The sequence below is a fragment of the Cinclus cinclus genome, unplaced genomic scaffold (genome assembly GCF_963662255.1).
Source record: "Cinclus cinclus unplaced genomic scaffold, bCinCin1.1 SCAFFOLD_32, whole genome shotgun sequence".
NCBI lineage: Eukaryota > Metazoa > Chordata > Aves > Passeriformes > Cinclidae > Cinclus > Cinclus cinclus.
In genome coordinates this window covers 612,672-640,368 of record NW_026912098.1, presented here as the reverse complement: position 1 = coordinate 640,368, position 27,697 = coordinate 612,672, and the positions used below count along the sequence as shown (strand labels likewise).

General features: G+C 51.3%; 2 protein-coding genes across 2 annotated transcripts; one reads left to right on the top strand and one right to left on the bottom strand.

Annotated features, from left to right (window-relative positions):
• Positions 1-1,313: 1,313 nt before the first annotated feature.
• LOC134057256 (olfactory receptor 14A16-like) lies at positions 1,314-2,294 on the top strand. The gene has a single exon (XM_062514253.1). It carries the CDS (start codon positions 1,314-1,316, stop codon positions 2,292-2,294), a length of 981 nt encoding a protein of 326 aa, XP_062370237.1.
• A 6,240-nt stretch (positions 2,295-8,534) lies between these two features.
• On the bottom strand, positions 8,535-24,789 carry LOC134057255 (olfactory receptor 14J1-like). Its single transcript, XM_062514252.1, has 5 exons — positions 24,727-24,789; positions 24,279-24,409; positions 23,595-23,661; positions 15,190-15,679; positions 8,535-8,680 (listed from the first exon to the last, which is right to left on the bottom strand). Exons 1-5 carry the CDS (start codon positions 24,787-24,789, stop codon positions 8,535-8,537), a joined length of 897 nt encoding a protein of 298 aa, XP_062370236.1.
• Positions 24,790-27,697: the final 2,908 nt, after the last annotated feature.

The window sequence follows — 27,697 nt, the reverse complement described above, 5'->3', positions numbered from 1 at the left end:
TATTATAAAATAAGTAATTTAGTATCTGAGAGATCTGAATTGTAGCCCTGGGTGCTCTGTAAGCCAACAGGAGTTTCCTAAAGTGCTTTCAGCCACTCCTCTGCCCTTGGACAGCACCAGCATCCCCTGTGCTGGACCCATCAGGCTCAGTCTGACCTGTCCTTTCTCCAAGCTGCAAACAGAACCTGCCCCCAGCCAGTGCCCTGAAAACAGGCAGGGTTCTGTAGGGCCAAGGAGAGTGCACAGAGATTTGGGGTGTGTGAGTGCTGGCAGGGAGAGATCAGGCACAGGGAAGGATCTCCAGGAGGAAAACCTGCAGGAAGCAGAGAGAAGATCAGGCACTGATAGAAAATAAAAACCAGAAATGTTGTGTCATGGAGAGTTTAGAGATCTCCAGAGGATCCCGTGCAGTGCAGCCCCTCGGTCTGAAGAAGCCCCCTCCCTCCTGTCCCCCAGCCAAGCCTCTGCCCTCAGGGCTGGGGCTCCAAGGCGTGAAGCCCCTCCTGTGCAGGCAGAGCTGCAGCAGAGCTGTGGGGCAGCTCTGCAGCCCCGGGCCCAGTTCCCTCTGCAGAGCACAGGGCTGGGAGCAGCTGCCCGGCACTGGGGGCTCTGGGAGGGGGCACAGCTGGCTCAGGGTGACGCTGTCCCCAGTGCCCGGCTGTGGGCAATGCTGTCAGTGCAGCCAGGGAAGGAGCTGCATCTCCCTTACTCCAGTGCCATCACTGGGACACTTGGAACTCTCCCTGAGATTTCAGTCCAAACATGGAGCTTTAATCATGGATGCCAACCTTTCCAAGAGCATCTCTGAGTTATAAGATTAATGGGGAAAAGCAGAGCTGTTCTGGCACTGCACATGCTGTTGGGTTGGTAAAATGAGAAACAGAAGTCCTTGGTTATAGATGTGGTGCCGGACTCTGGTGGATCCATCTGTTCTCAGGAGTAGCTGTTGTTTTTTAAGGGAAACATGGGAGGATAATCACCCTCCACTTGAACAAGGTTAAAGCCTAGAGAAACTCTGAACTGGTCAGAATGCAGGACCATCTTCCTGCTCCCTCCATTCATTACTTTGTCTCACAGAACATGCTCTGGTCTCCCTGAGGGGAGCAGAAATGGTGAGATTTCAGATACCAAGAAATACCAGGAGAGATATGGGGGAAGTTTACAAATCTACTCTTAAACTCTTAAAATGTAAATTCTGTCTGTGTGTTAGAGGAGAGGATATCAGGGAAATGGTTTCGATTTCAGTTACAGGTGTGTCCTCTATCGCTTCACTGTCTCTTTCTCCATGACAGAACCCAATGCAGAGTGCAGAAATGTCCAACAGCAGCTCCATCAGGCACTTCCTCCTGCTGGCATTGGCAGACACGCGGCAGCTGCAGCTCCTGCACTTCTGCCTCTTCCTGGGCATCTCCCTGGCTGCCCTCCTGGCCAACGGCCTCATCATCAGCGCCGTAGCCTGCGGCCACCACCTGCACACCCCCATGTTCTTCTTCCTGCTCAACCTGGCCCTCACTGACCTGGGCTCCATCTGCACCACTGTCCCCAAAGCCATGCACAATTCCCTCTGGCACACCAACAACATCTCCTACTCTGCATGTGCTGCTCAGCTGTTTTTCTTTATGTTCTTCATGTCAGCAGAGTTTTCCCTCCTGACCATCATGAGCTACGACCGCTACGTGTCCATCTGCAAACCCCTGCACTACGGGACCCTCCTGGGCAGCAGAGCTTGTGCCCACATGGCAGCAGCTGCCTGGGCCAGTGCCTTTCTCCATGCTCTGCTGCACACAGCCAATACATTTTCCCTGCCCCTGTGCCATGGCAATGCCCTGGGCCAGTTCTTCTGTGAAATCCCCCAGATCCTCAAACTCTCCTGCTCACACTCCTACCTCAGGGAACTTGGACTCCTTGCAGTTAGTGCCTATTTAACATCTGTATGTTTTGTGTTCATTATTTTCTCCTATGTGCAGATCTTTAGGGCTGTGCTGAGGATCCTCTCTGAGCAGGGAAGGCACAAAGCCTTTTCCACCTGCCTCCCTCACCTGGCCGTGGTGTCTCTGTTTATCACCACTGCCACATTTGCCTACCTGAAGCCCCCCTCCATGTCCTCCCCATCCCTGGATCTGGCCCTGTCAGTTCTGTACTCAGTGGTGCCTGCAGCCCTGAACCCCCTCATCTACAGCCTGAGGAACCAGGAGCTCAAGGCTGCAGTGTGGACACTGATGACTGGACAATTTAGGAAGCATTTAAGCGGTTTCCAAAATCTGCATATCTCTTGTACTTATAGTCATCTTTGATAGTTCTCTTAGTTAGTTTTTTTTTTCTTCTGCGTTTTCAGTTTTTGGTATTGTCCATAAACCAAGCCCATTGTTTCTGCCTTCTCTCCTTTTTTCCTCTCCCCATTTACTGCGAACCACAGATTGTGTCAATGCAGAGCTGTGCTCTTGGTGGTTTGAAATGATATAAAGGATATCCCAAAAGCCTTTTCATGACAGATGCCCCTTGTGTTCCCTTCCCTGGAGCTGCAGCAGCAATGTCTGTGTGCAGAGCTGGGGACAGATCAGTGATGGCACAGCTGGCCACACCATTCCTGATCCAGGCCATGTGCCAGGGGCCCACCTGGGCACACTGCTGGCTCATGTCCACCCTGCTGTCCATCACTGCCCCCAGGTCCCTTTCTGCCTGGCCCCTCTCCAGCCACTCTGTCCCCAGCCTGGAGCACTGCAGGGGTTGTTGTGGCCAAAGTGCAGGGCTCTGCACTTGGTCTTGTTAAACCTCACCTTGTTGGATTTGTGCCCTGGATCCAGCCTGTCCAGGTCCCTCTGCAGAGCTCTCCCACCCTCCAGCACATCCACACTCACACCCAGCTTGGTGCCATCTGCACATTTGCTGATGGTGGACTCAATTCCCTTCTCCAGACCATCAATAAAGATGTTAAACAGCACTGGGCCCAAACTGATTCTGGGGGGACACCACTGGAAACATGCTGGATGTGGAATCATTCCCCACAAACCTCTGGGTCCGCATTGTCCAGTCATTTCTTATTCCAGGCAAGGGGAATGAGGGGAGATCACACAGGACACGTGGAAAACCTTTGTTCCCATGGGCTCACACAGGCTCTGAGATGCTGCCCTGTCTCTGTCCTTTGGGATTTTCAAATTCGGACCAAATCAAGACTTGAAGCACTTGGTCTGACCCAGTTTCTGACAGCTTGCGCTGTAGACTTGCTCCCATCCAACCTCAGCTTCCTTTTGATCACTGGACAATCGTGTTCCCGATTTTGGAATGGGCCAGTACAGATATTTATGGGACAGGAGCCCCCTGGGGCTGTAGGCAACCGGATGCTTGCAAGGTGCACGAACACATCTCACTAGCTGGGGCATTTTGAGTACTTGAAGAAATATCCAAGTTTTCCCACCAGGAGAGAATAGAAATTCCCTGGATGTGTACTGATGGCAGGAGAAGAAATCCTGCTCTTCCCCTCTACCTGTGTTAACACTATGCTGTCTATTATTTCATGTTCCTCTCCATTTGGGTGTTTCCACCTCTCCTGTTTAAATGGCCATGTCTAAGGACGTCTCTTCACTAGACCAGCTGGTTCTATGGCCTTCCCATTGCTCCCAGATTTCCTCCTCCAGTTGTTCTCTGGTCATTCCACATTAGTCAATATCTTAATTGTGTTTACATCTACCATAGAATCACCCTTTCTAATGACTTCATCTCAAACTGTTCCTCTATGTCCCTTGGAAATGACAAGTGCCACACCTTCAGCCCATGGGGGAGAAAAGGGCTCTGAATTGCCCACCCCTGGCACAGAAACCCTGTTCCCAGGGTGCTTCAGACACAGGATTCTTACAGAGGACTCCAGAAAGTGAGATTCAGCTCTGTCTCTTCCATGTTCTGTGTCCTAAAGCTGCCTGAGAGAAGAAATTGGGACTTGGCTCCAGCAGCACAATCCCTGCTGGCCCAGGGCACAGTGCCAGGAAAGTCTTTGCGTGCTGAGCCTTTGCTCCAGCCAAGAAAAGCTCCCACCACAGGGTCACCTTTCCTGCTCTTCAGTCTGACCCCTCGAGTGCCCCAGCAGCAGGAAATGGAGGGATGTGGGCAGCACCAATGCTGGCAAATGCCAGATTTGGGCTCTGTCATGGCCAGCAATCTGCTGCATCTGGAGTCCTGGCACCCACAAATTACCAGAGCTGGGAAGTGCTGGTGCTTGGAAATGGCCAGATTTTGTCTGTTTGGGCATGAAAATTGCTAGACATGGGGTGTGATGTCACGGGGAAATTTCGGGATCGGGGGCAGTGGAGGAGCCAGAAAACACCACATTTCAGACTCCAGCTGCTGGGAAGGACCAGATCCAGGATTCTGGGATCAGGACCTTCCCTTCCCTTCCCTTCCCTTCCCTTCCCTTCCCTTCCCTTCCCTTCCCTTCCCTTCCCTTCCCTTCCCTTCCCTTCCCTTCCCTTCCCTTCCCTTCCCTTCCCTTCCCTTCCCTTCCCTTCCCTTCCCTTCCCTTCCCTTCCCTTCCACCCTCCATCACTGACCAGGCTCCCTAGGGAATGCTCACAGCTGCCAAGCTGCCACAGCTCCAGGAGCCTTTGGACACCTCTCCCAGGGATGCACAGCCTCATCTTGTTGGGCTGTGTGTGCAGGGCCGGGGCCTGGACTCCAGGACCCTGCTGGGTCCCTCCCAGCTCAGCCCCTCTTTCCATCCTCACACTTTGACTCAGCCTTTGTGTCCCCAGGAGGCACTGGGAGAGCTCTTGGGGCTGCACCAGCAGCAGGGCAGCCCCAACTTTCCCCTCTCTGGGACACCACAGCTGTGGCAGCCCAAATATTCCATCCCTGGAGACGCTCCATGGCAAGCTTGCTGTCAACACAACTGACTGGCCACTGAGCACCCCCAGACTGGCCTGATGTGGATTCATCTGCACACAGCTCGGGCAAGGTCCCCTTGGAGAACTTCACAGTGCCACAGACAAACGTCCCCGGTCCCTTTCAGCCTGGCCCCTCTCCAGCCACTCTGTCCCCAGCCTGGAGCACTGCAGGGGTTGTTGTGGTCAAGGTGCAGGGCTCTGCACTTGCTCTTGTTAAACCTCACCTTGTTGGATTTGTGCCCTGGATCCAGCCTGTCCAGGTCCCTCTGCAGAGCTCTCCTACCCTCCAGCACATCCACACTCACACCCAGCTTGGTGCCAATTGCACATTTGCTGATGCTGCACTCAATGCCCTCATCCAGATCATCAATGCACATATTGATATCCACGCTGCCTGGCTCTGATCCCTCAGCCATCCTGGAGGTGCCCTGTGAGTGCACTCAAGGTGATCTGTTCCATCACCTCACCAGGCACCCAGCTCAGGCTGACAGGCCTGGAGTTCCCCAGATCCTCCTTCCAGCCCTTCCTGTGGATGGGGTCACCTTGGCACCTCCAGTCCTCTGTGACCTCCCTGCTGAGCCAGGACTGATGAGAAATGATGGACAGCAGCTTGGAGAGCTCATCCACCAGCTGCCTCATCCCCCTAGCATGGATCCCATCTGCTCCCAGAGACACCTGTGAGCATCTGAGTGGCTCAGCAGGTCCCCAGCTGCTTCCTCCTGGATTACAGGGCTCTGTTCTGCTCCCTGTCCCCATCCACCAGCTCAGGAGAGCACTGGTCCTGAGAACAACCTGTCTTATTGTTGAAACCTGAGGCAACAAAGGTGTCAAGTACTTCAAACCTTTCCTCATCTTCAGTTTGTATATTCACCACTGCAGCCAATAAGGAGATAAGGTTCTCCTTGTCCCTTCTTTTGCTGTTAATGTATTTATAAAAATATTTTACATTATTTTTCACTGGCCTTAGCAGGTTAAGCTCTACTGGAGCTTTCACCTCTCTGCTTTTCTTTCTGCATGACCTAAAGACATCTTTAAACACTACATGAGCTTCCTTCCCCTCTGTCCAAAAGTGACGCACCTTCTTCTTCCCCTGAGTTCCTGGAAAAAGCTCCATGCCCAACCAGGCCACTCATTTCCCTAACTCGCTCACATTTTGAAAGACAGGGACAGTGTGCTCCTGCTCCTTCAATATTTCTTCCTTGAATTGTGGCCATCCTTCCTGGACCACTTTTTTCGTAAGAACCGTTCCCCTTAAAAAATCAGTACCTGAATTTGTTACTCCCAAAATCTGCATCCTGAACAGGCTAAAGGCTGTTCTCAATAATTCCTCTGTAAAAGTTTTGTTGATGTCCCTCTTTCTTTCACAGAGTATTTAAAAACTCAATAATTCCATGCTCCCTGTACCCCAAACAGACTCTCACCACCACATCACATAACCTCCCCCCAGCCCTTCTCCCTTTGTGAACAGCAGCAGACAGAGCTTTCCCTGGCAGAGGGAAGAGAAGAAATCCTCCCCAAAGTGCAGCCTGGAAGGTTCACCCTGCAGCTGAGGGAACACAAAAGTCCCCCCCAGGGCAGAATGTCGGTGGCCGAGGTGTCCCAGCGTGAGGCCGGGCCACGGCACGGCTCTGTGTGCCAGGAGCCGGCAGCGCCGGGTGCAGGGAGCCCAGGGAGGGCACAGAAATGCTGGGCTGAGAAATGCTGGGGGGGACAGCGAGATGGGCGAGCGCAGCCGGCCAGGGCAGAGGAGCAGCACGCACAGGGGGCACAGGGTGCAGGAGAGATGGCCGAGGGCTGGGCAGGGCTGGCAGGGCCAGAGGCACCCAGGCCTTTGTCCCCTGGGCTCGGGCAGGGCCTCTGCAGGCCCCACAGAAGGAACTTTCCTGGCAGGGGCCGCACTTTGCTTCTGCCTCGGCCCTCCCTGAGGAGGCTGGCAGGGCTTGCAGGCTGATGCCATTTGTCCTTGCTGCCCCTGCCATCCCACTGCCCCAGCAACAGCCCCGAGCCACCCGTGAGGGACAGGCCCTGCTGTCCCAGGCCTGGGCTCAGCCTTGGCCTTTCTGCTTCCTCCAGCCAGCCCAGGCCTTGCTCAGCATTGCAGTTCCCTGCTCACAGCCTTTGGCTCCTGCAATCCTGCCCTCAAGGATCTGCTCTCCCCAGGCCCTGGGGAGCCTTGGGCACTCCCTGCCCTCACTCATGGCGGCCACTGATGCTCCAAGGCACTTGCAGTTTTGCTGCTGACTCCTGCAGCAGCTTCTTCAACCTTCTCTCAGTGCCTCAGGCTCCTGCCATCAGCCCCAAATCCCCAAATCTGGGCATCATTAAAATACACAAAGGCCTTGGGAGCTCTTTGTCTTCCTTCCATTGTCTTCAAGCCTCCAGGGCTTGTGCAGCTGCTTGCAGTCACTTTGGAGATCTGTTAAGGAGGGGGATTTCAAAGTGCACCTCATGATTTTTGGTTTTAATCAAGGGCATATTATTTTTATTTTTCAGTTCATAGCAGAGGTGACTGAAACATTTCCCAGGTGATGATGATGCTGAATGTCTCCTTAGGAGTTCTGGGCACAGAGAAGAATGATCCCTTTCAGGGCTGACCCTGTTTCGACAACCTGCTCCTCACCTCCAACATCACCGTGTCTGACATTGCCCACCTGGGACTGATATCCTGAAACATAAAGTAATCCCTCTACATTTATTATATTAAATAAAGTAAATAATTAAATTATAAATATTTTCCTCTATAAAAGGAAATTTTATTAATTTTATAAAATTAGAAATAATTAAATCTAATAAAAATAATTTTTCTAAGAAGTCATAATATTTTTATCACCTAGTTTTTTTTGTATTTATATTAAAATATATCCATTTTCAGCAACCAGAGATATTACCAGTCACAGATTGTAAGTAACACAATTCCCTTAATTATTGGCTCTTGAGATCTCCCTCCTTATGCTAATTAGTCTTTTTATCAGTCTTTTTGTAAACCTTTTTACAATTTTGTCATTCAAGGCAAATTGAGCCACTCTGGGGTCCATGGAGACCTTTCTGGGTTACATTTGGGATGATTTGGGTCTATGGAAGCAATTCAGAGATAACTTGAGGGTCTGGAGGACACTTCAGGGAGCAGGGTGGGCACTGGGCAGGGCACTGAGGGATTCTGACGGACACCTCGGCGTCCGGGGGAGCTCTTGGGGGTCCAGGGGGAAAACTTGGAGGTCAGGGAGGGGAATGTGGAGCCCTTCGGGGTCCGGGCGGGCACTTGGGGGCCTCGAACGGGGCTCTCTGGGGCGCGGGGCATCATGGGAGTTGTAGGCGCGGGCAGAATACTGTTCAATGGAGCCGCGGAGCATCACGGGAGTTGAAGGCGCAGCTGCAATGTCTCTCTGTCGGGCGCGGTACATGACGGGAGATGAAGTCACGCTGCAATAGCACTCTACGGGAACAGCCGGGCATGATGGGAGCTGTAGTCCCGGAAGTTGCTCGGATGGAGCATTTGGGGTCCGGGAAGGCTCCAGGGGGACGCTTTTGAGTCCGAGCTGTGACTTGAGGTGCTCAGGGTGGAACGTGTACGGTTCGGGAGCATTTGGGGGGAGCTTGGGGAGTTCTAACGGGGCCCTTTAGGGCGCGGTGCACGGCAGGAATTTTAAGCGGGAACCTGTGTTATGAGGTGCTGCGGGGCCGCGGGAGGTGACCGATGAATTCACAAAAGTGATTGTAACGGGAATCTGTGGGGCTGGGAGCATTCAGGGAATCCGGAGTCGCTTTGGGGTGCTTCTGAGAGGATGGAGAGGGGGCACTTCGGGATCCTGGAGAGTGTGGGGGACGCTTATGGGACATGAGGGGAGGGGGGCAGATAGCGGAGTTCTGTGGAGCGCGGGGCATGATGGACGTTGTAGTCCCAGCTCCAATGGGGCTCTATCGGGCCGCGGTGCATGATGGGAGTTAGAGGCCATAAGGAAAGATGGCGCCGTCACCAGGCACCGCCCCCATTCCCTGATCCCCGGAGCTGATTGGCTGCGGACAGTGATGGGCGGGGGCGGGAGCAGCCCATTGAACCCCTCCAGTCCCTCCCAGTACAGCCCAGTTCATCCCTAGCAGAGTTCAATACAACCCGAGCGCCCCTCCAGGCGCTCTCAATACACCTGAGAACATTTGTATTCTCTTCCAGTTCTCCCCAGTGTCATCCATAGTGCGCCCCAGTGTCCCCCATCGTCCCCACACTATTCAGAGTGTTCCCAGTTTGTCTCAGTATAACCCAGTATCACTCAACGTATTCAATCTTTGCTCCAGTATTCCCCAGTATCTGTCCCAGTATGTCCCAGTGTGTCTCTGTGTACCCCCACAGTCCATCCCAGTACACCCAGATTCCCCCTCAACATTCACAGTGTTCCCCAGTATGTCCCAGTCCTCCCCAGTATTTCCAAGGAAATTTGAGCTTCTCATGGTTTCCATGGCACCCAAACCCAGCAGTGGGGTCAGTGCAGTGTCCATGGCCACAGCCCCTGGCAGTGCCCAGTGCAGGTTGGGATGATGATCCACCCTCACAGCTGGCCCAGGGCAGCTCTGCAGTGGTTTTGGTGGCACCTTGGGCTGGCACACACCTGAGGAGTGTGTCTCTGTGTAGTGGGGGAAATCAGAAGATTGCTTCAAGAAAAAAGGAAAACCCCTTTGCCAGACCTCCTGAGGAGTGACCCTGGATCAGTATCGGTCACTGAATGCTGCAATCACCTCTGCTCTCTAGAGGACAGTAGAAAAAGACAGCACTTAAAACTGGAATGTGCATTTCTTAGAAGCTCTGTGAAATCTTTCTCCATAAGTGGAGTTGAAACTTTCCACATGAACTGCAGCAGACCAGAGGGAAATCAAGGCAGAGCTGTGGTTTGTTAGGAAACTCTCAAGAACTCCAAGTCAGAATAGAAGTCCAAAGTTTCTTTCATTTTTAATGGTTCCCACTGAGGGACACAACTGAGAAAGTGTGCCCAGGTTGCAGTCAGAGCAGGAAATTGGAGGCAGTGATGACAGGAGGGGACAAAGAGAAGCCAAGTCTTGGTGGCCTGGGGCACAGCAGGGTCTGTGCCACCAAGGGCTGTGAGCAGACACCTTGTCCTGAGCCACTGGGGCCTCCTGGCACAGCCCCAGCAAGGCTGGGCACTGTCAGCCCTTGTCCTGCCCTCAGCATCCCCCCACATGCCAGTGGCCTCAGGGATGTGCTGGGACCAGTCCCTGGGGAGCCTTGGTCAGGAATGGCCCTGGGGGCTCCTTCATGCTCCCAGGGACTGCAGGTTTCTCCATGGACTTGGGGTTTTGCTTTTGCCTTGGAGTCTCTGAGAACTTTTTGCAATCATGGCCCCCAATTATCTGGTTTAATTAGTCTCTTGAGAGCCTTTCTCAGTAACAACACTCAGTGGGGCTCATGGGATCTTTAAGGTACTTCAATTTTTGAGGTACTTTCCTTTGTCCTTTCTTCTTTAAGTCTGGGGGGTTTTTGTTCAATCATGGCCTCCAGTTCTCTCCTCCAAGGAGTCCATGAGGATCCTGTTGGGGATGGACCTCAGTGGCACCCATTAATGCTTTGAGACAGGTTGGGTTTTAATTCTGACTCTCACTCTTGGAAAGATAACTGCAATCTCCTGTCAGGCCCTGAGGTTCAAGGGCTCAGCACCAAATGCACCACGGGGCTCATTGGGATCAAGCAAGTCCTGACAAACCACGGCTCTGCCTTGATTTCCCTCTGGTCTGGTGCAGTTCATCAGGAAGGTTTCCAAATCCACTTAGGGAAAAATATTTCAAAGAGTTTCTAAGAAATATCCATTCCTATTTTGAATGAATGGTTTTTAATACTGTTCTGTTTAGAGCAGATTTGACTGCAGCTCTCTGTGTCTGATATTGATCCAGGGTCTCTCCTCAGGAGGTCTGACCTGCTCAGAGGAGCTGTGACTTGAGGTCTGACCCAGTGTGGACAACCTTGCTCCATATTCCCCTACTCCATCCTGTCTGTCCTCCCTCATCTGGGACCAGCTTTGCTTGGAGAACTGGCTGCACTCAGACAGAGACAGGATTTTCCTTTACTTTTTTTAGAAGAATCTAGAATTTTTAACTTTCACCATTAAAAACAGACTCACTCCTCAGGTGTGTGCCAGCCCAAGGTGCCACCAAGGAGGTTCCCCTTCCCTAAGGCAGAACCCTGGAAAGAATGTTTGAGACCTTTGAACTCCTTGGTTCCCTGAGGCCTTGTAGTGTCAAACAGGCCCCTTGGTTCCATGAGGTTCATTGGTGTCACCATGGTCTCTCTCCTTGGTTCCATGAGGTTCATCGGTGTCACCATGGTCTCTCTCCTGGTTCCATGAAGTTCATTGGTGTCACCATGGTCTCTCTCCTTGGTTCCAGGAGGTTCACTGGTGTCACCATGGTCTCTCTCCTTGGTTCCAGGAGGTTCACTGGTGTCACCATGGTCTCTCTCCTTGGTTCCAGGACCCATCACAATGTCACAACGGCCCCCTGGTTCCATGAGGTTCCTGCAGCAGGACTTCCCCTGTGGCACAGCAGAGCTCATCTGTTCTGTCCATCAGGTGGGCCATCACTCAGGGCATCTTCCCCCTCTCAGCAATTGCTGAGATAACCCAGGCTGGACATCTGTCCTGTGCTGAGCTATCTCTGGTGCCAGGGAGATGGAATTCCCAGCTGACCATGAACATCCTGCCTTGAGAGCAGACTGAAGGGAGGGAGATAAGCCTTGAATTTCTGAGTGACACACACTTCACTTTACAAACTATAAAATATACACAAAACTTTCACCATACAAAACTCTTCTGCATAGTCCCTGGAAACAGGTAGGGCTTCACTGCCAAATCTGGATGCATCTTCGTGGTTCCTTTTCTGGAAGCTGAGTGAAAGGGCTCCATGTGTACTCCCTCATCAGTTCAGTGGTAAGTTACATTGACTCCTGATCTCTGCTATTTCTTCACTGGCTGTAATATAGGTAACTTTGTTGTGCAGTGTCTTTGTAGTTCTGTTTATCCTGCGCACTACGTATGTTACTTAAAGTCTCTTGTCTGTTAATCTTGAGTCCATTCAAAATCAATATTTTATTTTATATTAGACATAATTTGCCATTCTAAAGAACTTGTGAGAAAAGGAAGTTTGGGGTTCAGGTATCCTGAAACAGAGCTACTGCCAGAAACCTGAGCATAAGGCAGGAGTTGTCTAAGTTTTCACTAAAGTTTTAACATATTTCATTTAAAACAATGAACAAGAAATTTTTTCCCATTTATTCTTTTCCTGTTTATAGATTGATCTGACCAGTCTCCAGTTTATATTGATCCCCAGCATCACCTCACGCACTCTGAACAGATATGAACATCAAGACCCTTTATGGCTGACAATCAATCACACTCTGTCCCTACCCCCACCCCACCATTTCCCTCATCCAAGCCCTGGCACTCAGAGCAGCCCAGTGCAAATCTGAGCTTCCTCCAGTCCAGGCTGTGCCTGCAGCTTTCAGCTCCTTGGCACCAAGTCCCAGCTGCTTTCCTTGGAGAAGGAGCTGCCCCAGACACAGAGGGATGTTCATTTGGGGTCAGCAAACAGAAGCCAAGGCAGGCCCAGCTCCATGGCAAACACAAGTGCAGCCCAAGGAGTGCTGGGCAATGGAGCCACATGCAGGGGTGTCCCCAGGGCTCAGGACTGGGGCCAGGGCAGTTCAATGTGTTCCTTGCTGATCTGCACCAGGGCATGGAGGGCACCCTGAGTCAGTGTCCAGGGGAGCCCAAGCTGGCTGGGAGTGTGGCTGTGCTGCAGGGCAGCAAGCTCTGCACAGGGATCTGGCCAGGCTGGAGCCATGGGCCCAGGACAATTGGATGAGCTTCAGCAAGGCCAAGGGCCGGCTCCTGCCCTGGGCTCACAACCACCCCAAATCCCTGGCCGTGCCCTGCCCCTGATCCCCACAGCCTGTCCTGTTTCCTTCATCCCTGCCTTGCCAGGGACTTTGTGGGACAAGGGAGCTCTGCTGTGCCTATGGAGGGAGGTGCAAGAGCCACCAGTGCAGTGGGCACCAGAGCTCATCAGGTTTGTGTCCTTTGGGAGTCAGGAACTGCTGAGACTCAGAGGCACAGAAAGGTTTCTCTTCATGGCCAACATAAGAAATATATCAATGATATAATTTAATAAACATCAGAATTCTTCCCTCAGCTCTGTGCAATGTCAAACCAGTATCAGATATGTCTGCCATGCACAAGGGATTTCCATTCAGAAACAGTTTAAAAAAAGACATTAGAAAGGGTGATTCTATTACAAATGAAGACACAACTAAGACTGATGTGAAATTATCAGAGAACAAGTGGAGAAGGAAATCTGGGAGCAATGGGAGGTCCATAGAACCATCTGGTCTAGTGAAAAGATATCCTTAGACATGGCCATTTAAACAGGAGAGCGGGTAACACCCAAATGGAGAGGGACATGAAATAATAGACAGCATAGTGGTAACACAGGTAGAGGGGAAGAGCAGTATTTCTTCTCCTGTCATCAGTACATATCCAGGAAATTTCTGTTCTCTCCTGGTGGGAAGACATGGATATTTCTTCAAGTACTCAAATGCCCCAGCTAGTGAGATGTGTTCATGCACCTTGCAAGTGTCAGGTTCCCTACACCCCCAGAGGGCTCCTGTCCCATAAAAATCTGCTCTGGCCCATTCCAAAATCGAGCGCAGCATTGTTCCAGGATCATCAAGGTGCTGAGGATGGAAGGGACCTCAGCAAGTCTGCAGCCCAAGCTGTCAGAAACTGGGTCAGACCAAGTGGTTTAAGGCTAGATGTGATCAGAATTTGATTATCCAAAAGAAGAGTGATAGGGCATTATCTGAGAACCTGTCTGAGCCCATGGGAACAAGAGTTTTCCACATGTCCTGTCTGATCTCCCCTCTGTCCCCCTTTCCACCCATTGTCTTTTGTCTCCCCCCAAGCCCCCCGGTGAAGATCCTGGCTCTGTGTTCTCCATCAGCTCCTGGCTGGCACTGCCAGGCTGGGATGAGGAGCCCCTCAGCCTTCCCTGCTCCGGGCTGGACAAGCCCAGCTCCCTCAGCCTCTGCTCACAGCCAAAGGGCTCCAGCCCCACCTTGGAGGCCCTTCCCTCACCCTGCTCCAGCTGCCAGACATCTTTCCTGCCCTGGGGAACCCAAACCAGGCCCCAGTGCCCTGGATAATCCACGTCCTTGATGTCCTGGTCCCACAGCCCTGGGTGCTCCTGCCCTGCCTCGCTGCCAGGGCACACGGCTGCCTCCTGCCCAGCTCCTGCCCACCAGGAGTTTTCTGACAGGGCCTGGTGGATACAGGGAGGGCTGGGGATGTTGTCTACTTGAACTTTAGCCTTTGACACCCCATCCCACAGCATTCCCTGGAAAAGCTGAAGCCTGTGGCTTGGAGCGGTTCACCCCTCCCTGGGCTAAGAACTGGATGGACATCGGGGCCCAGAGAGTGGTGGGGAATGGTGCCACATGCAGCGTGTGTGCAGTGGTGTCCTGCAGGGATCAGTGTGGGCCCAGTCCTGTTTAACATCTTTATTGATGATGTGGAGAAGGGAGCACAGTGCACCATCAGCAAATGTGCAGATGGCACCAAGCTGGGTGTGAGTGTGGATGTGCTGGAGGGTAGGAGAGCTCTGCAGAGGGACCTGGACAGGCTGGATCCAGGGCCCAAATCCAACAGGGTGAGGTTTAACAAGACCAAGAGCTGGGTCCTGCACCTTGACCACAACAACCCCTGCAGTGCTCCAGGCTGGGGACAGAGTGGCTGGAGAGGGGCCAGGCAGAAAGGGACCTGGGGGCAGTGATGGACAGCAGGGTGGACATGAGCCAGCAGTGTGCCTAGGTGGGCGAGAAGGCCAATGGCACCTGGCCTGGATCAGCAGCTGTGCCACCCCTGACCTGCCCCCAACTCTGCACACAGATATTGCTGCTGTAGCTCTAGAGAAGGGAGCAGAAGGAAGCTCCAGAGAAGGAAGATCTCCAGTAAAAACTATGTTGAGAGATCCTTTAGTTCATTTAAAGCTACAAAAAACAAACCCCTCATTGACAGAATCTGGGGCGACAGCAATGGTGGAGAGACAAAACATAATCACAAATAGGTGTATGATTTTGTGGATAAATTATTAGACTTAAACAAAGGTAAAAATTCCTCACAAAGAAGAAAAAAAAATCATAAAAATGACTCATATTACAAGTGACTAGGAGAAAATTGGCAACTTGTAGAAATTGGCAAAGATCACTGTTTCTGAAACCTTCCAGTCATCAGTGTCCGCAGTGCAGCCTTGAGCTCCTGGTTCCTCAGGCTGTAGATGAGGGGGTTCAAGGCTGGAGGCACCACTGAGTACAGAACTGACAGGGACAGATCCAGGGATGGGGAGGAGATGGAGGGGGGCTTCAGGTAGGCAAAAACCCCAGTGCTAATAAACAGGGAGAACACAGCCAGGTGAGGGAGGCAGGTGGAAAAGGCTTTGTGCCTTCCCTGCTCAGAGGGGATCCTCAGCACAGCCCTGAAGATCTGCACATAGGAGAAAACAATGAACACAAAACAACCAAAGAAAGGAAAAGCACTAACAGCAATGAGCCCAAGTTCCCTGAGGTAGGAGTGTGAACAGGAGAGTTTGAGGATCTGGGGGATTTCACAGAAGAACTGGCCCAGGGCATTGCCATGGCACAGCGGCAGGGAAAATGTATTGGCTGTGTGCAGCAGGGAATAGAGAAAGGCACTGGCCCAGGCAGCTGCTGCCATGTGGGCACAAGCTCTGCTGCCCAGGAGGGTCCCGTAGTGCAGGGGTTTGCAGATGGACACGTAGCGGTCGTAGCTCATGATGGTCAGGAGGAAATACTCGGCTGCAAGAAATAGCATAAGAGAAAACACCTGAGCAGCACATGCAGAGTAGGAGATGTTGTTGGTGTGCCAGAGGGAATTGTGCATGGCTTTGGGGACAGTGGTGCAGATGGAGCCCAGGTCAGTGAGGGCCAGGTTGAGCAGGAAGAAGAACATGGGGGTGTGCAGGTGGTGGCCGCAGGCTACGGCGCTGATGATGAGGCCGTTGGCCAGGAGGGCAGCCAGGGAGATGCCCAGGAAGAGGCAGAAGTGCAGGAGCTGCAGCTGCCGCGTGTCTGCCAATGCCAGCAGGAGGAAGTGCCTGATGGAGCTGCTGTTGGACATTTTTGGTGTCTTGACATGGGGATCTGTAAGAACAGTAATCATGGAACAGTTTGGTTTGGAGATGACTTGAAATATCCCAGCCCAGCTTGGTGTCACTTTCCCCCCACTGCCTGCCCAGGGCTCTGCTGCCTGGAGCTCTCCCTGCCAGCTGCTGCTTCCCTGTGCCCAGGGCTGGGCCCTGCCAGTGCTGCCAGAGCCCAGCCCAGCCCTGGGGGCTCAGCTCTGCCCTGCAGACCCCTCCCAGCACAGGGCACTGCCAGGGCCAGCTCTGCCTCTGCAGGCTCTGATGGCAAAGTCAGAGCAGCCCTGAGGAGGCTGGAAAAGCGACACTGATGCTGCCTGTAAGGGGCCCTGTGCTGATTTCTTTCTTTGCCTTGTTTATTCAGACCTGAGAGAAACTGTTTTTATTGTTCTCAACCTGAATAGAGATATGAATATTAAGGTTCAATTTTTTATCTAGGTGAACCTGAGCAGTAGATTATAAAATATGGATTTTCCCTTTTATGCAGCCCCTGACTTGCTGTGCTCCCTGTATAATCTATTTGGAAATGTTCTGTAGATAAATGTCATGCTGGGATCAGTCCTGATCAATGCACCATCCTCACCACTCAAGGAGAACACTTCCAAGTCTCACCAGCTGTCTCCCTCCACCCAGACCTTGTCCCCCAGTGCTGGCAGCAGCTCCCAGGGCTGGCTGAGAGCTGTCCCTGGCAGGCAGCAGAGTCCCTGCCCAGCACAGCACCCTGGGCTGCAGGACCCTGCTCTGCAGGACAGCCCTGGGCACCCCTGGCTGCTCTACAGGAGGGAGAATCAGAGAATGTACTCACAGAGTCTGTGGGCATTGGGATGTTCCAGATTTCGGAGATCCCTGCAGGAGCTGCAGCTGCATTGTCCTGCAGCCAGAGGCTTCCTGTGTCCAGGGCTGGGAGTGATTCTGCCCCAGGCACTTGTGAGCTTCTTCCCAGGCCTGACTGATTGAAGCTCTCTGTGCCTCTGTGCTGTGCCTGGGGTGTGTGCAGGCAGTGCCCTCAGACCTTCTGGGCTGGGAGAAGAGCTGCAAATCAGCAGAATTGTCTTTTTGAAAGTCTTCTTGGTTGCCAGGAGCTGCCTCTGTGCCTGGAGACACAGCACAGTGACTTTAATTACCCTATTAGTCGTTTGTTCTTCTTTAAATAAGACACAGTCCCTGAGAAATTGTTTTACAAAAAATACTTCTCAAAACTTAAAGTGAGATTTAAAGTTGGAAGATTTTTTGACTTTTAATGGATTCCAATGAGGGATATGACTGTGAAATTGTCCCCATGTTCCAGTTAGAGCAGAACACTGGTAGCTGTGATGACAGGAGGGGACAAAGACAAGGGAAAGGTGTCTGTGATGCTGAGCAAACCTGGATGTGTCTCAGCAATGCCAAGGGCCAAGGGCTGAGCCCCAGCCCCTGGCAAGGCAGATCCTGTCCCTCCCTCCTTGCTCAGGGCTCTTCCCGGGGCACTGGGCTCTGGGGATGTGCAATGCCAAGGGCAGCACCATGGGGCGGCCCCTGCCAGGCTGCTGAGCAGGGACAAGGAGGCAATGAGGCCCCAGCACGGCAAGGCTCACTTGTCCCCTGCTGGCCAAGGGCCCAGGGCCAGCAGCCATGGCCAAAGTGCTGCAGCACTTGGCTCTGGCAGGGCCTTTCAGCTGCTGCCCATCCCTGTGCCCTCTGCAGCCCAGGCTGTCCTACGGTGTCCATGCCCTGCCCCTCTGTCCCTGCAGGCTGTCCTCATCCCCCGGCTGCCCCACCTGGCTGGCCCCTTCCTTTGCTGACAGCTCTGCGTCCTGCCTGCCTCTGCCTGCACACACAAAGCCTTGGGCTGCTCCTGACTCCTTCTGGGAGATGTGTTGCACCAATGACCTTCACTGGGAGAGAAATTTCTTTAACCTTGGGTCCAGTCTGGACCATCCTATCTGCTCTTGGCATTAATTCTTTCTTTCTCAGCCTGTTTTCAGCTATGTCTAAAGGATCCTCCATCTATGAAACCTCCCTTGAACCACTCTCTTCTTCTGTCCCCAGTCTCCTCTCCACTAAACACAGAGCTGTTTTGTCCTGATACAGAGGTCATGTTCTTGCTGCCTCCAAACCCAAAATTTTGAGATTCACAGAATTCACAGAATTTAGAGATTTCACAAATTGAGAAAGTTGGAAGAGACCTTCAAGAACATCAAATCCAACCCATGCCCTAACACCTCAACTTGATCATGGCCCAAATTGCCACATCCAGTCTTTGTTTTAACACATCCATGGATGGTGACTCCACCACCTCACCGGGCCGATCATTCCAGTACTTTTATCACTGTTTCCGTCAAAAACGTTTTTCCTAGTATCCAGCCAAATTTTCCCTAGACACAATTTGAGGCTGTGTCCTCTTGTTCTGTTAGTTGCTGCCTGGTGATCTCTGGGCCCTCTCCAAGGTGTTGGCAAATGAAAACATTCTGCTCTAAGGAAATCACCAGAGAACCTGTCTCTCCTGGCTACTTTTGTCTGGGCCCAGTTCTTGGACAGATGCAATTTTGGAGGTGGAATCCCAGATTTGGGCATTGGCAGCTTGGTAAGGAGGGCAGTTCTTTTCCACTGGAAGGAAAGCACTGAGTCCCAGTGTGTGGTGGTAGATGAGAGGCAGCCCTCAGGAGACCAAGGCCAGCCAGAATTCTCCGTCCTGTCAGATTTTGGCTGGGAGCAACCCTTGTCTATGGAGAACTTTTTATGTGCAGTGCCAATTCTATCCTTGCGCACCTGGAAAGGTGGATGGTTCTTTCACATCAAAAGGAAAGCCCAGAGCCCCAGTGTTCCAGGGGCTGATGAGATGCAGCTCTCAACATGCCAGGATGAGCCAGACCGGCCAGGTGGCCCCCAGGAGGCCCAGCCAGAGCTGTTCCATGTCCCCTTGGTTCCATGGGACCCCACAGTGTCACAATGGTCTCCATGATTCCATGGGAACCTTGCAATGCCACAATGTTCTCCATGGATCCACGGTGCCCTGCAGGATCACAGTTCCCCTTTGGCTGCACGAGGCCCTGTAATGCAACAATGGCCTCTTGGTTCCACACAGCCCTGCTGCTTCACACCGGCCCCTTGGCACCATGCAGCCCAGCAGTGCCACAGTGATGAACTTGGTTCCAAGGGCTTTTGATGGTGTCACAAAGTGTCATTTCACAAGTCCTGAAAGTGTCACATTTGTCTCCATGGTTCCATGGGACCCCTCAATATCACAATGGTCTGCACAGAAATGAAACCACAGAGCCCCAGTGTTTCAGGGCGTGATAAACTGCAGTCAGCAGAGGCCAGGACCAGACAGACCTATCTGTGCTAGCAGCATTTTTTGGGAGAAATACGTGATTATAAGAATCTGGGAGGAAAAGTTCCCATTTTGGCCTTGGGTGCTTGTACAGGAGGGATGGTTCTTTTCCTTAGGAAGGAAAGCACCGAGCCCCAGGGTTTGAAGGAAGGTGAGAGCTGGCTCTAAGGAAGACAAGGGCAGCCAGACGTGTTGGTAATGGCAGCTTTTGTATGGGAGCAATCCCTGGATATTGGGAATTTTGGGAGGGGAATCTCATTTTGGCCATGAATGCTTGAATGAGAAGGACAGTCCTTTTCCATTTGAAGGAAATCCCAGAGCCCAAGTGTTTCAGGGCAACATGAGAAGAGACCCTTGACATGCCAAGGGCAGTTGGATCAGTCAGGCCAATCCAACCAGACCTGTTCCTTGTTCCCTTGGATCCACGGGGCCCTGCAGTGTCACAATGGCTGTGTCATGTTGGATCCTTGGTTCCATGAGGCCCAGCTGTTTCACACTGCCCTCTTGTTTCCAAGAGGCTCCACAGTGTCACAGTGGTTCTTTGCTCCCATGTGGCCTTGCAGTGTCACAGGGGTCTCCTTGGTGCCTTGTGCCACCAAAATGAACCCTTGGTTCCATGGGGACTCACAGTGTCACAAGGGTCTCCTTGGTTCCATGAATCCCTTCAGACCCCCTTGATCCAACGAGGCCTCAAAGTGTCCTCATGGCCTCCAGGATTCCATGAGGCCCCAGTGTCACAATGGACCTTTGGTTCCACGGGGTCCCACACTGTTCCATGAATCCTTAGTTCCATGGGGCCCTGTAGTGTCACAATGGACTCCTTGGTTTCGTGGGGCTGCAAAGTGTCACAGTGGCCCCTTGGTTCAGAGACAACTGTGATGCCTTAAGGTTTTAGCCTTGATATTTTTCATATCCTGTACTGCATCAGTGAATATATGTAAACTCCATATAAAGTGCTAATTTATCATTTTCACTTTTTGGTCAGGAAAAACAATTCCTCCAGGCCTGAAACTCAAGGACACCCTACAGCCTCTGAAAATACAAATAAAAGCAAAGTTGGGGGAGAGAAATGGGGCAATATGGTTTCATTACCAGAAATTGTAATGGGAGGATTAACCCCTGATGTTGAGACAGACCAAGTTATGTATTTTTGTAAATTAAATGGTGACAATCCTTTTTGGATGTAGGCTCTATCCAAGAATTGTGCCCAGACAAAAGTATCCAGGACACAAATGCTTGGCTGCCTTGTCCTCTGGTGATTTTTTTTAGATCATGAGAAGAATGTTTTAATTTGCCAACAGGGTTGAGAGGGCCCAAAAATCTCCCAAGGTAGTGTTTGGAGGCTACAAGAAAATGACCACTATATAGGGACAAAGGAGCTTTGTGCCCAGAGGAGTGGAGACTGAAGAGAGCAGAGGAGAGCACAGACAGGACACGAGGAGAAAGGAATTTCCATCCCATGGCAGGGCTGGGGCCTCATTGCCTCCTTGTCCCTGCTCAGCAGCCTGGCAGGGGCCGCCCCATGGTGCTGCCCTTGGCATTGCACATCCCCAGAGCCCAGTGCCCCGGGAAGAGCCCTGAGCAAGGAGGGAGGGACAGGATCTGCCTTGCCAGGGGCTGGGGCTCAGCCCTTGGCCCTTGGCATTACTGAGACACATCCAGGTTTGCTCAGCATCACAGACACCTTTGCTTTGTTTGTCCCCTCCTGTCATCACTGTGCCACCAGTGTTCTGCTCTAACTGGAACCTGGGACACTTAGTGGGGTCCCTCAGTGGCATCCATTAAAACTTCAAGAAACTTTGGAGTTTGAATATGACTTTGAGCTCTTGACAAGTTTTCTTTCAGCTCCCTCTCAGGGACTGATGTCCAGGGACTCAGCACTGTTGAAATCTCCCAGCTCTACAGAGACGGGACAACTGTGAGGCATTTTTTTGCAAGATATTATTACATTACCAGTCTTGTAAAGAGTGAAACAAAAGTAATGTAGAAGTAAATGCCAGTCAATCAGAAGCCAACTTATTTCCTGGTTACAAGAACTTATAAATATTTTTCAGCCTACTGGCTTTTGGCACTCTGTGGTGCTAATATTTCTAACACCAATCACCTATTATTTTATCCCGTGTAGTCTTGCCACAATGCATCTTTCACAGTTTTAATTCTTCAAAATATCTGGTCTTTTTGCAAGCCCATCATTTGAGACTTGTTTCTAGTTCAATCTCTCTCTCTTCAATGTCTTTTCTATTCCATGGCATTTCTAAGTCAGCACACCTTATCTCAGAGTTTGCATACACATGTACAAGACTGTGGGAGCTTTCAGTCACACTTTGAGAATCCTTTACAAATCCATTTCTCACACATATCAATCACACAATGCCGTGATCACCTCTGCTCTAGAGAGAACTCTATTGAAATGCAGCCTTGAAAATAGTAATGGAGATTTCTAAGAAGGTCTTTGACATATTTCTCCATAACTGGAGTTGAAATCCTTCCTGATGAACTGTACCACAACAGAGGGACATCAAGGCAGAACTGTGGTTTGATAGGAAACCTCTCAAGAATTCAGTCATAATCAAACTCCAAAGTTTCTGATATCTTTCATGGGTTCCACTGAGGGACACAACTGAGAAAGTGTGCCCAGGTTCCAGTCAGAGCAGGAAATTGGAGGCAGAGATGACAGGTGGTGTGGGAAATGCAGGCATGGAGAGCTCCCAGGGCCTTGTGCATACAGGCTGAGAGATGGAGATGGATCCAAGGTTTGACCTAAGACCTTGAAGAAGAATTGGAGAGTTAGAGCATAAAAATTAAAATCGACATAAAACAAGAATATAAGTCTGTAGTTTACATAGAAATATGTTTTAAGCAAACAGAGATATCTATTATGTGAGCAAAGCAGTATGTTAGGTAAGATAGTAAAATATTTTAAAATTTAGGAATGGAATCTATTATAAATTTAGTTAGAAGTTAAAGATGTACAAGTTAAAGTTTGTGATATGTTATATGATTGGTTGAGAAATGATGCATTTTGGCAGAGCCATGGGAAGCAAAGCAATTAATGATTGGTGTAAAAAGATGCTAGCAAACTTGTAGAGGTATTGTATTGGCTAAAAAACTGACATAAGGCATTGTAAGTGTGAGTTAGGCTTCCTCTGATATTATGGCCTTGGATGTGTTACATTTAATATCTCAGCATTCAATGAGATGGATGCAATCAACCCATAAACCACCTTTTACGATGTCTCTCAGTTGCCCTGTCCTTTGTAATATTAATCTCCTGATAGGTATTTTCTAAACATCTGGAATACTCTTTAAAATCAATAGGGATGTAGGCTCACCAGGTCTACCCCATTGAAGTCAATGAGGATTTAGGGAAACCAGGTCTACCAGTTAAAATCAGTGGTGATTTTGCAGACAATTGGAGCTCAAATGGAGAAATATGTGTAAATTACAGAGAAATCATGGGCTGAATTCTGGGAATTTCTGCTCCAGGAAAGTGGTGCTGATGATCTGGAAGTCCTGGATGAATTCCTGAAAGCTACTCCCGGATCCCTGATCCCACAGCTGCAGCCTGTGCTGGAGCTGTTCCTCCAGGTAAGCCCAAAAGTCTACATTTTTAGCCCAAAATCTGGAAATTCTGAGCCCAAAATTGGGATTTTTAGCACCAAAAAATTTTGGGACATAGGGTCTGTGATTTGAAGTCAATGGATATTGAGGAACACCAGGTCTTCCTCATTGAAATAATTTGGGAATTTTGGGACACCGGGTCTATCCATTAATAGAGCTTGATTGGGAAGGATTACTGGCTTAACTGGGAGTACTGGGAGTGTCTAAGGGGTCCACTGGAGTTCCTGGGAGTACTGGGGCAAAAGTGGCACCACTGGTAGGGATTGGTAGAGATAAATGGGGATAAAGTGGGCCCCATTGAAATCCATCAGAATTTAGGGATATCAGATGTAGCCAATAAAGTCATAGGGAATTTTAGTGACACCAGGTCTACCCAGTCAAAGCAATGAGGATTTTTGGGACACCAGTTTTAGGGGGCCCAAGAGATTTTAGGTGATCCAGGTGTCCAAGGGGTACCAAGGTGTATCCAGCTGATTTTTGGGGCACCTAGGTGGTTTTTGGTGGTACTCAGGTGTACCCAGGTGATTTTTTTGAGGGGGCTATCCAGGTGATGTTTGTGGCACCCAAGCATCCTGACTCACCCTGATGTGCCTGGAGAGGATGATGGACCTGGTTTTGTCCTCCCGGTCAACTTGGACACAGATGACTCTTGGCAGGCGGGGGGGGGGGGTGTGTGTCAGGGGTACCCCAACATTCAGGGGATACCCCCAAACTCCAGGTGAGAGCCCCCGGGGTGGGAGGGAGCCCCAAGTGATCTCAGGAGAGGATGCAGTGCAGGTACACTCAGGTGCTTTGTTCTGTGGGGTTGATGAAGACGGTGTTCTGCACCAGCTCCAGTTCTGGAATGGGCAGGGAGGGCACCCCAAAATCCCAGGGGTGCAGCAGGGTCACCCAAAGTGATGTGCAGAAAAACTCTAGAACCCACAAGGTAGGTTAGAGGTATGTATTTTATTTAGCACTGAGGTACATGAGGGATAGCTCCTCCAAAAACATGCACAGCTTCAGTGACCTGCGCCTCTCTTTTCATTCTCTACAAACTGGGATTGCACAATACACCTCATACACATTCATTTCCTAACTCTGCCTGTCCCTGCTTTGTATTAATATTAGCTTTAAGCATCTTTGTGACTGCGCACTGCTCCTTGTGGGTTGCTCTGGTGGTCATCTAGGGGTCCTTGGGATGAAGTAAACAGTCTTACTCTCAGCTGAACTTTTCACCTTGCCTTCTTTGCGCAGGAAAATTAGTCTTTGATCTCTTTCCAGACCTTGATACCAGTTTTTCTGGCTCAGGGGTCTGAAGAATCCCCCTTATCTCGAAGGGGCCTTGTTCTTTCACACTGTTTGCACATTCTTGCTTCTGTATCTTATCTTGTAGCCTTGCTCTCTTCTCCAGTTCCTTCAAAGACAAAGAATGTGAAGCATTCATAGAATCTTGTCATCCTCCTTCTAGTTAAAGCATCCTCCTGTATTTTTACCCTTAACTCTTTAATTTAAATTTTAATTCCCCCCGTTTCAGTTTCACAACAGCTCCTTGGTTCTATGGGGCCCTACAGTTTCATCCTTGAACCTTAGTTCCTTAGGAATCCTGTGTTTCACAAGGGTCCCCCTGATTCCATGAGGCACCAGAGTCTCACAGTGGCCCCTTGGTTCCATGATGTTCTATAGTGTTTCCATGGTGTCCTTGGATCTGCTGCTGCCCTTGTCACAACTGACCCATGGTTCCATGAGGTTCTGCAGTGTCACCATGGTCGCTGTCAGAGGCTGGATGAGATCCATGTCCCGAGACACCTTGGGATGAGCTGTCAATCAAATGGAACAACTGCATACATGCGACAAGCTTTTAGAATCACATATCCACAGAACGTTGTGTGTCATCCCCTGTCATCCCCAGCCCTGTCTAAACCCAAATTAGTGTTAAGGAGTCTTTTCCTGGTATTTTGGAGATTTGGTAGCAGTCCATGAGTTGACTCATGGACCCGAGGATTCAATGGTCACACTGTGGAACCTCATGGAACAAGGGGTCCATTGTGAGAAAGCAGAGTCCCATCGAGCCAAGGGGCCATTTGGACACTGTGGGGATACCTGGAACCAGAATCCCTTCTGACACAGTGCAGTCATATGAAACAGAATGTGTCACAGAATGAGCAGGGCTAGAAAAGACCTTGGAGATCACCAAGTCCAACCTGTGCCCTGACACCGCCCCATCTCCCTGAGCCTTCTCTTCTCCAGGATAAACAACCCCAGCTCCCTCAGCCCCTCCTCACAGGACTTTTGTTCCAGACCCCACGCCACACGTGTGGCCCTTCTCTGCACATGGTCCTGCCACTCCATGACCTTCCTAAATTGGGGAGACAGAACTGGACACAGCTCTCAAGGTGATGCTCAACCTGTGCAGAGCACAGGAGAAGAACCACTGCCCTGCTCCTGCTGGCCACACCATTCCTGATCCAGGCCAGATGCCATTGGCCTTCTTGCCCACCTGGGCACACTGCTGGCTCATGTCCACCCTGCTGTCCATCACTGCCCCCAGGTCCCTTTCTGCCTGGCCCCTCTCCAGCCACTCTGTCCCCAGCCTGGAGCACTGCAGGGGTTGTTGTGGCCAAGGTGCAGGACCCAGCTCTTGGTCTTGTTAAACCTCACCTTGTTGGATTTGGGCCCTGGATCCAGCCTGTCCAGGTCCCTCTGCAGAGCTCTCCTACCCTCTAGCAGAACAGCAATTGCAGCCAACTTGGTCGCCATGATTCCATGAGGCCTCCCAGTGTCACAATGTGCCTTTGGTTCCATGGGACCCCTTGGTGATAAAAAGTCCCTTGCATCTTTGGACCCTGCATTATCACAGTGGCCTCTGTGGTTCCACGAGGACCCAGACTGTCACCATGGACTCCTTCCTTCCATTTATCCCCACAGTGTCACAATGGCCCCTTGGCTCTATGGTGCCATGTCGTACACAGTGTCACTCTGGTCCTCTCCATTCCACCAGGCCCCGCAGTGTCACAGTGGCCCCTTGCTTCCCCAGGGCCCTGCAGTGTCAGAATCATCCCAGAATCACCAGGGCTGGAAAAGACCTTAGAGAACATCAAGTCCAACCTGTGACCCAGCACCACCTTGTCACCCAGACCATGGCACTCAGTGCCACTTCCAGTCTTTCCTGAAACACTCCCAGGGATAGTGACGCACCCACCTCCCTGGGCAGCCCATTCCAATGGCCTTCCAATCACCAGACTTGTCAAGAATATTTCCAAATATCCAGCCTATATCTCTCTTTGTGCAGCGCGAAGGCTGCATCGTCTTGTCCTGTCACTGTTCCTTGGGAGAAGATCCTGACCCCCACCTGGCTGCTCTCTCCTGTCATGGAGTTGTAGAGAGTGAGGAGATCTCCCCTGAGCCACATCTACAGGATAAACAACCCCAGTTCCATCAACTTCTCCCCACAGGACTTGTGTTCCAGACCCCTCACCAGCTTTGTTGCCCTTTTCTATGGACACTCTTCAGCACCTCCATGTCCTCCCTAAATTGAGGGGCCCAGAACTGGACACAGCACTTGTGGTGCTGCTTGGGCAGCACCAGGTACAGGGGAAGAATCACTGCCCTGGTCCTGCTGGCCACACAATTCCTGATCCATTGTATTCCCAGGGGATGGATGAAGGAAATATTTGGGATGGGTGGGGATAAAGTGTGATCCACTGTAAGCCATTAAGGGTCTCGATTTTCATATCTATTCACACTGCATGGGAAGGTGTTGGGGGGCAATATCAATGGGACTTTGCTGATGTGAATCTATAAACAGGAAAAATTAACAGGAAAAATTAGTTCCCAGTGTGTTTTTTTTTCAACAAAGTATATTCATTTTGAATACACTTCTGAAATCTGTCTAATTAACCACAGAAGATTTAAAAACTGAAATTATCCCCAAGGGCTTTTCTTCTTTGGCTGTTTTGAACAAATATTTATGAGCCTTTGTCACTGAATTACTCAAACAAAGAACTCAAGAAAGAAGAGACTTCACAGTTGTAAAATTCATCAGCAGCCTCTAAATCCTTGTGGCTGAGGATCCATCCTCATGAGAGCAAGAATGAGCAGAAATGGGCACATCCCAAAGCCTAGCCCAGCTTTGGGATGGGCCCTGGGCCTGGAGCAGGAGCAGCTCTGGAGGGCCCCAAGGCCGGGGCTGTTGTGCTGGCCTGGGCAGATGGGATGGCAGGAGGGGCTGCAGAGCTCTCAGGAGCTCAGGGAGAGGGCAGCAGGGCACACAGGGAGCCTCCTTTGGCCTTGGCCAAGCACCTTCCCCCATGGCCGGGGCTGAGTCCTCTCGGAGCTGCAGCTGCTGCTGTGCCCTTGGCAGGGGCTGAGGCTGTGGGGCCACTGCCCAGAGCCCCCTGGCCTGAGCAGAGCTGTGGGGCCAGAGCCGGCTGGGCTGTGCTGGGGAGAGGCCCTTGGTGCTGCACAGAGCTCAGGGCACAGGGCACAGCTTGCAGGGAGCTGGGCTGGCCTGAGAGAGCCTGCCCAAGAAAGCAGCAGTGTCCATGTCAGCCTGGCTGAGCGTGCAGGGGCAGGACTCAGCCCAGGCCTTGTGGGGCAGGGCCAGCGCCTGGGGAAGGCATTGAAAACAGGCAAGTGCCCAGACAGGAGGCTGCTCTGGGCCCTTGGTGGCACGCACACAGCAGGGAGGGGGCCCAGGACATTT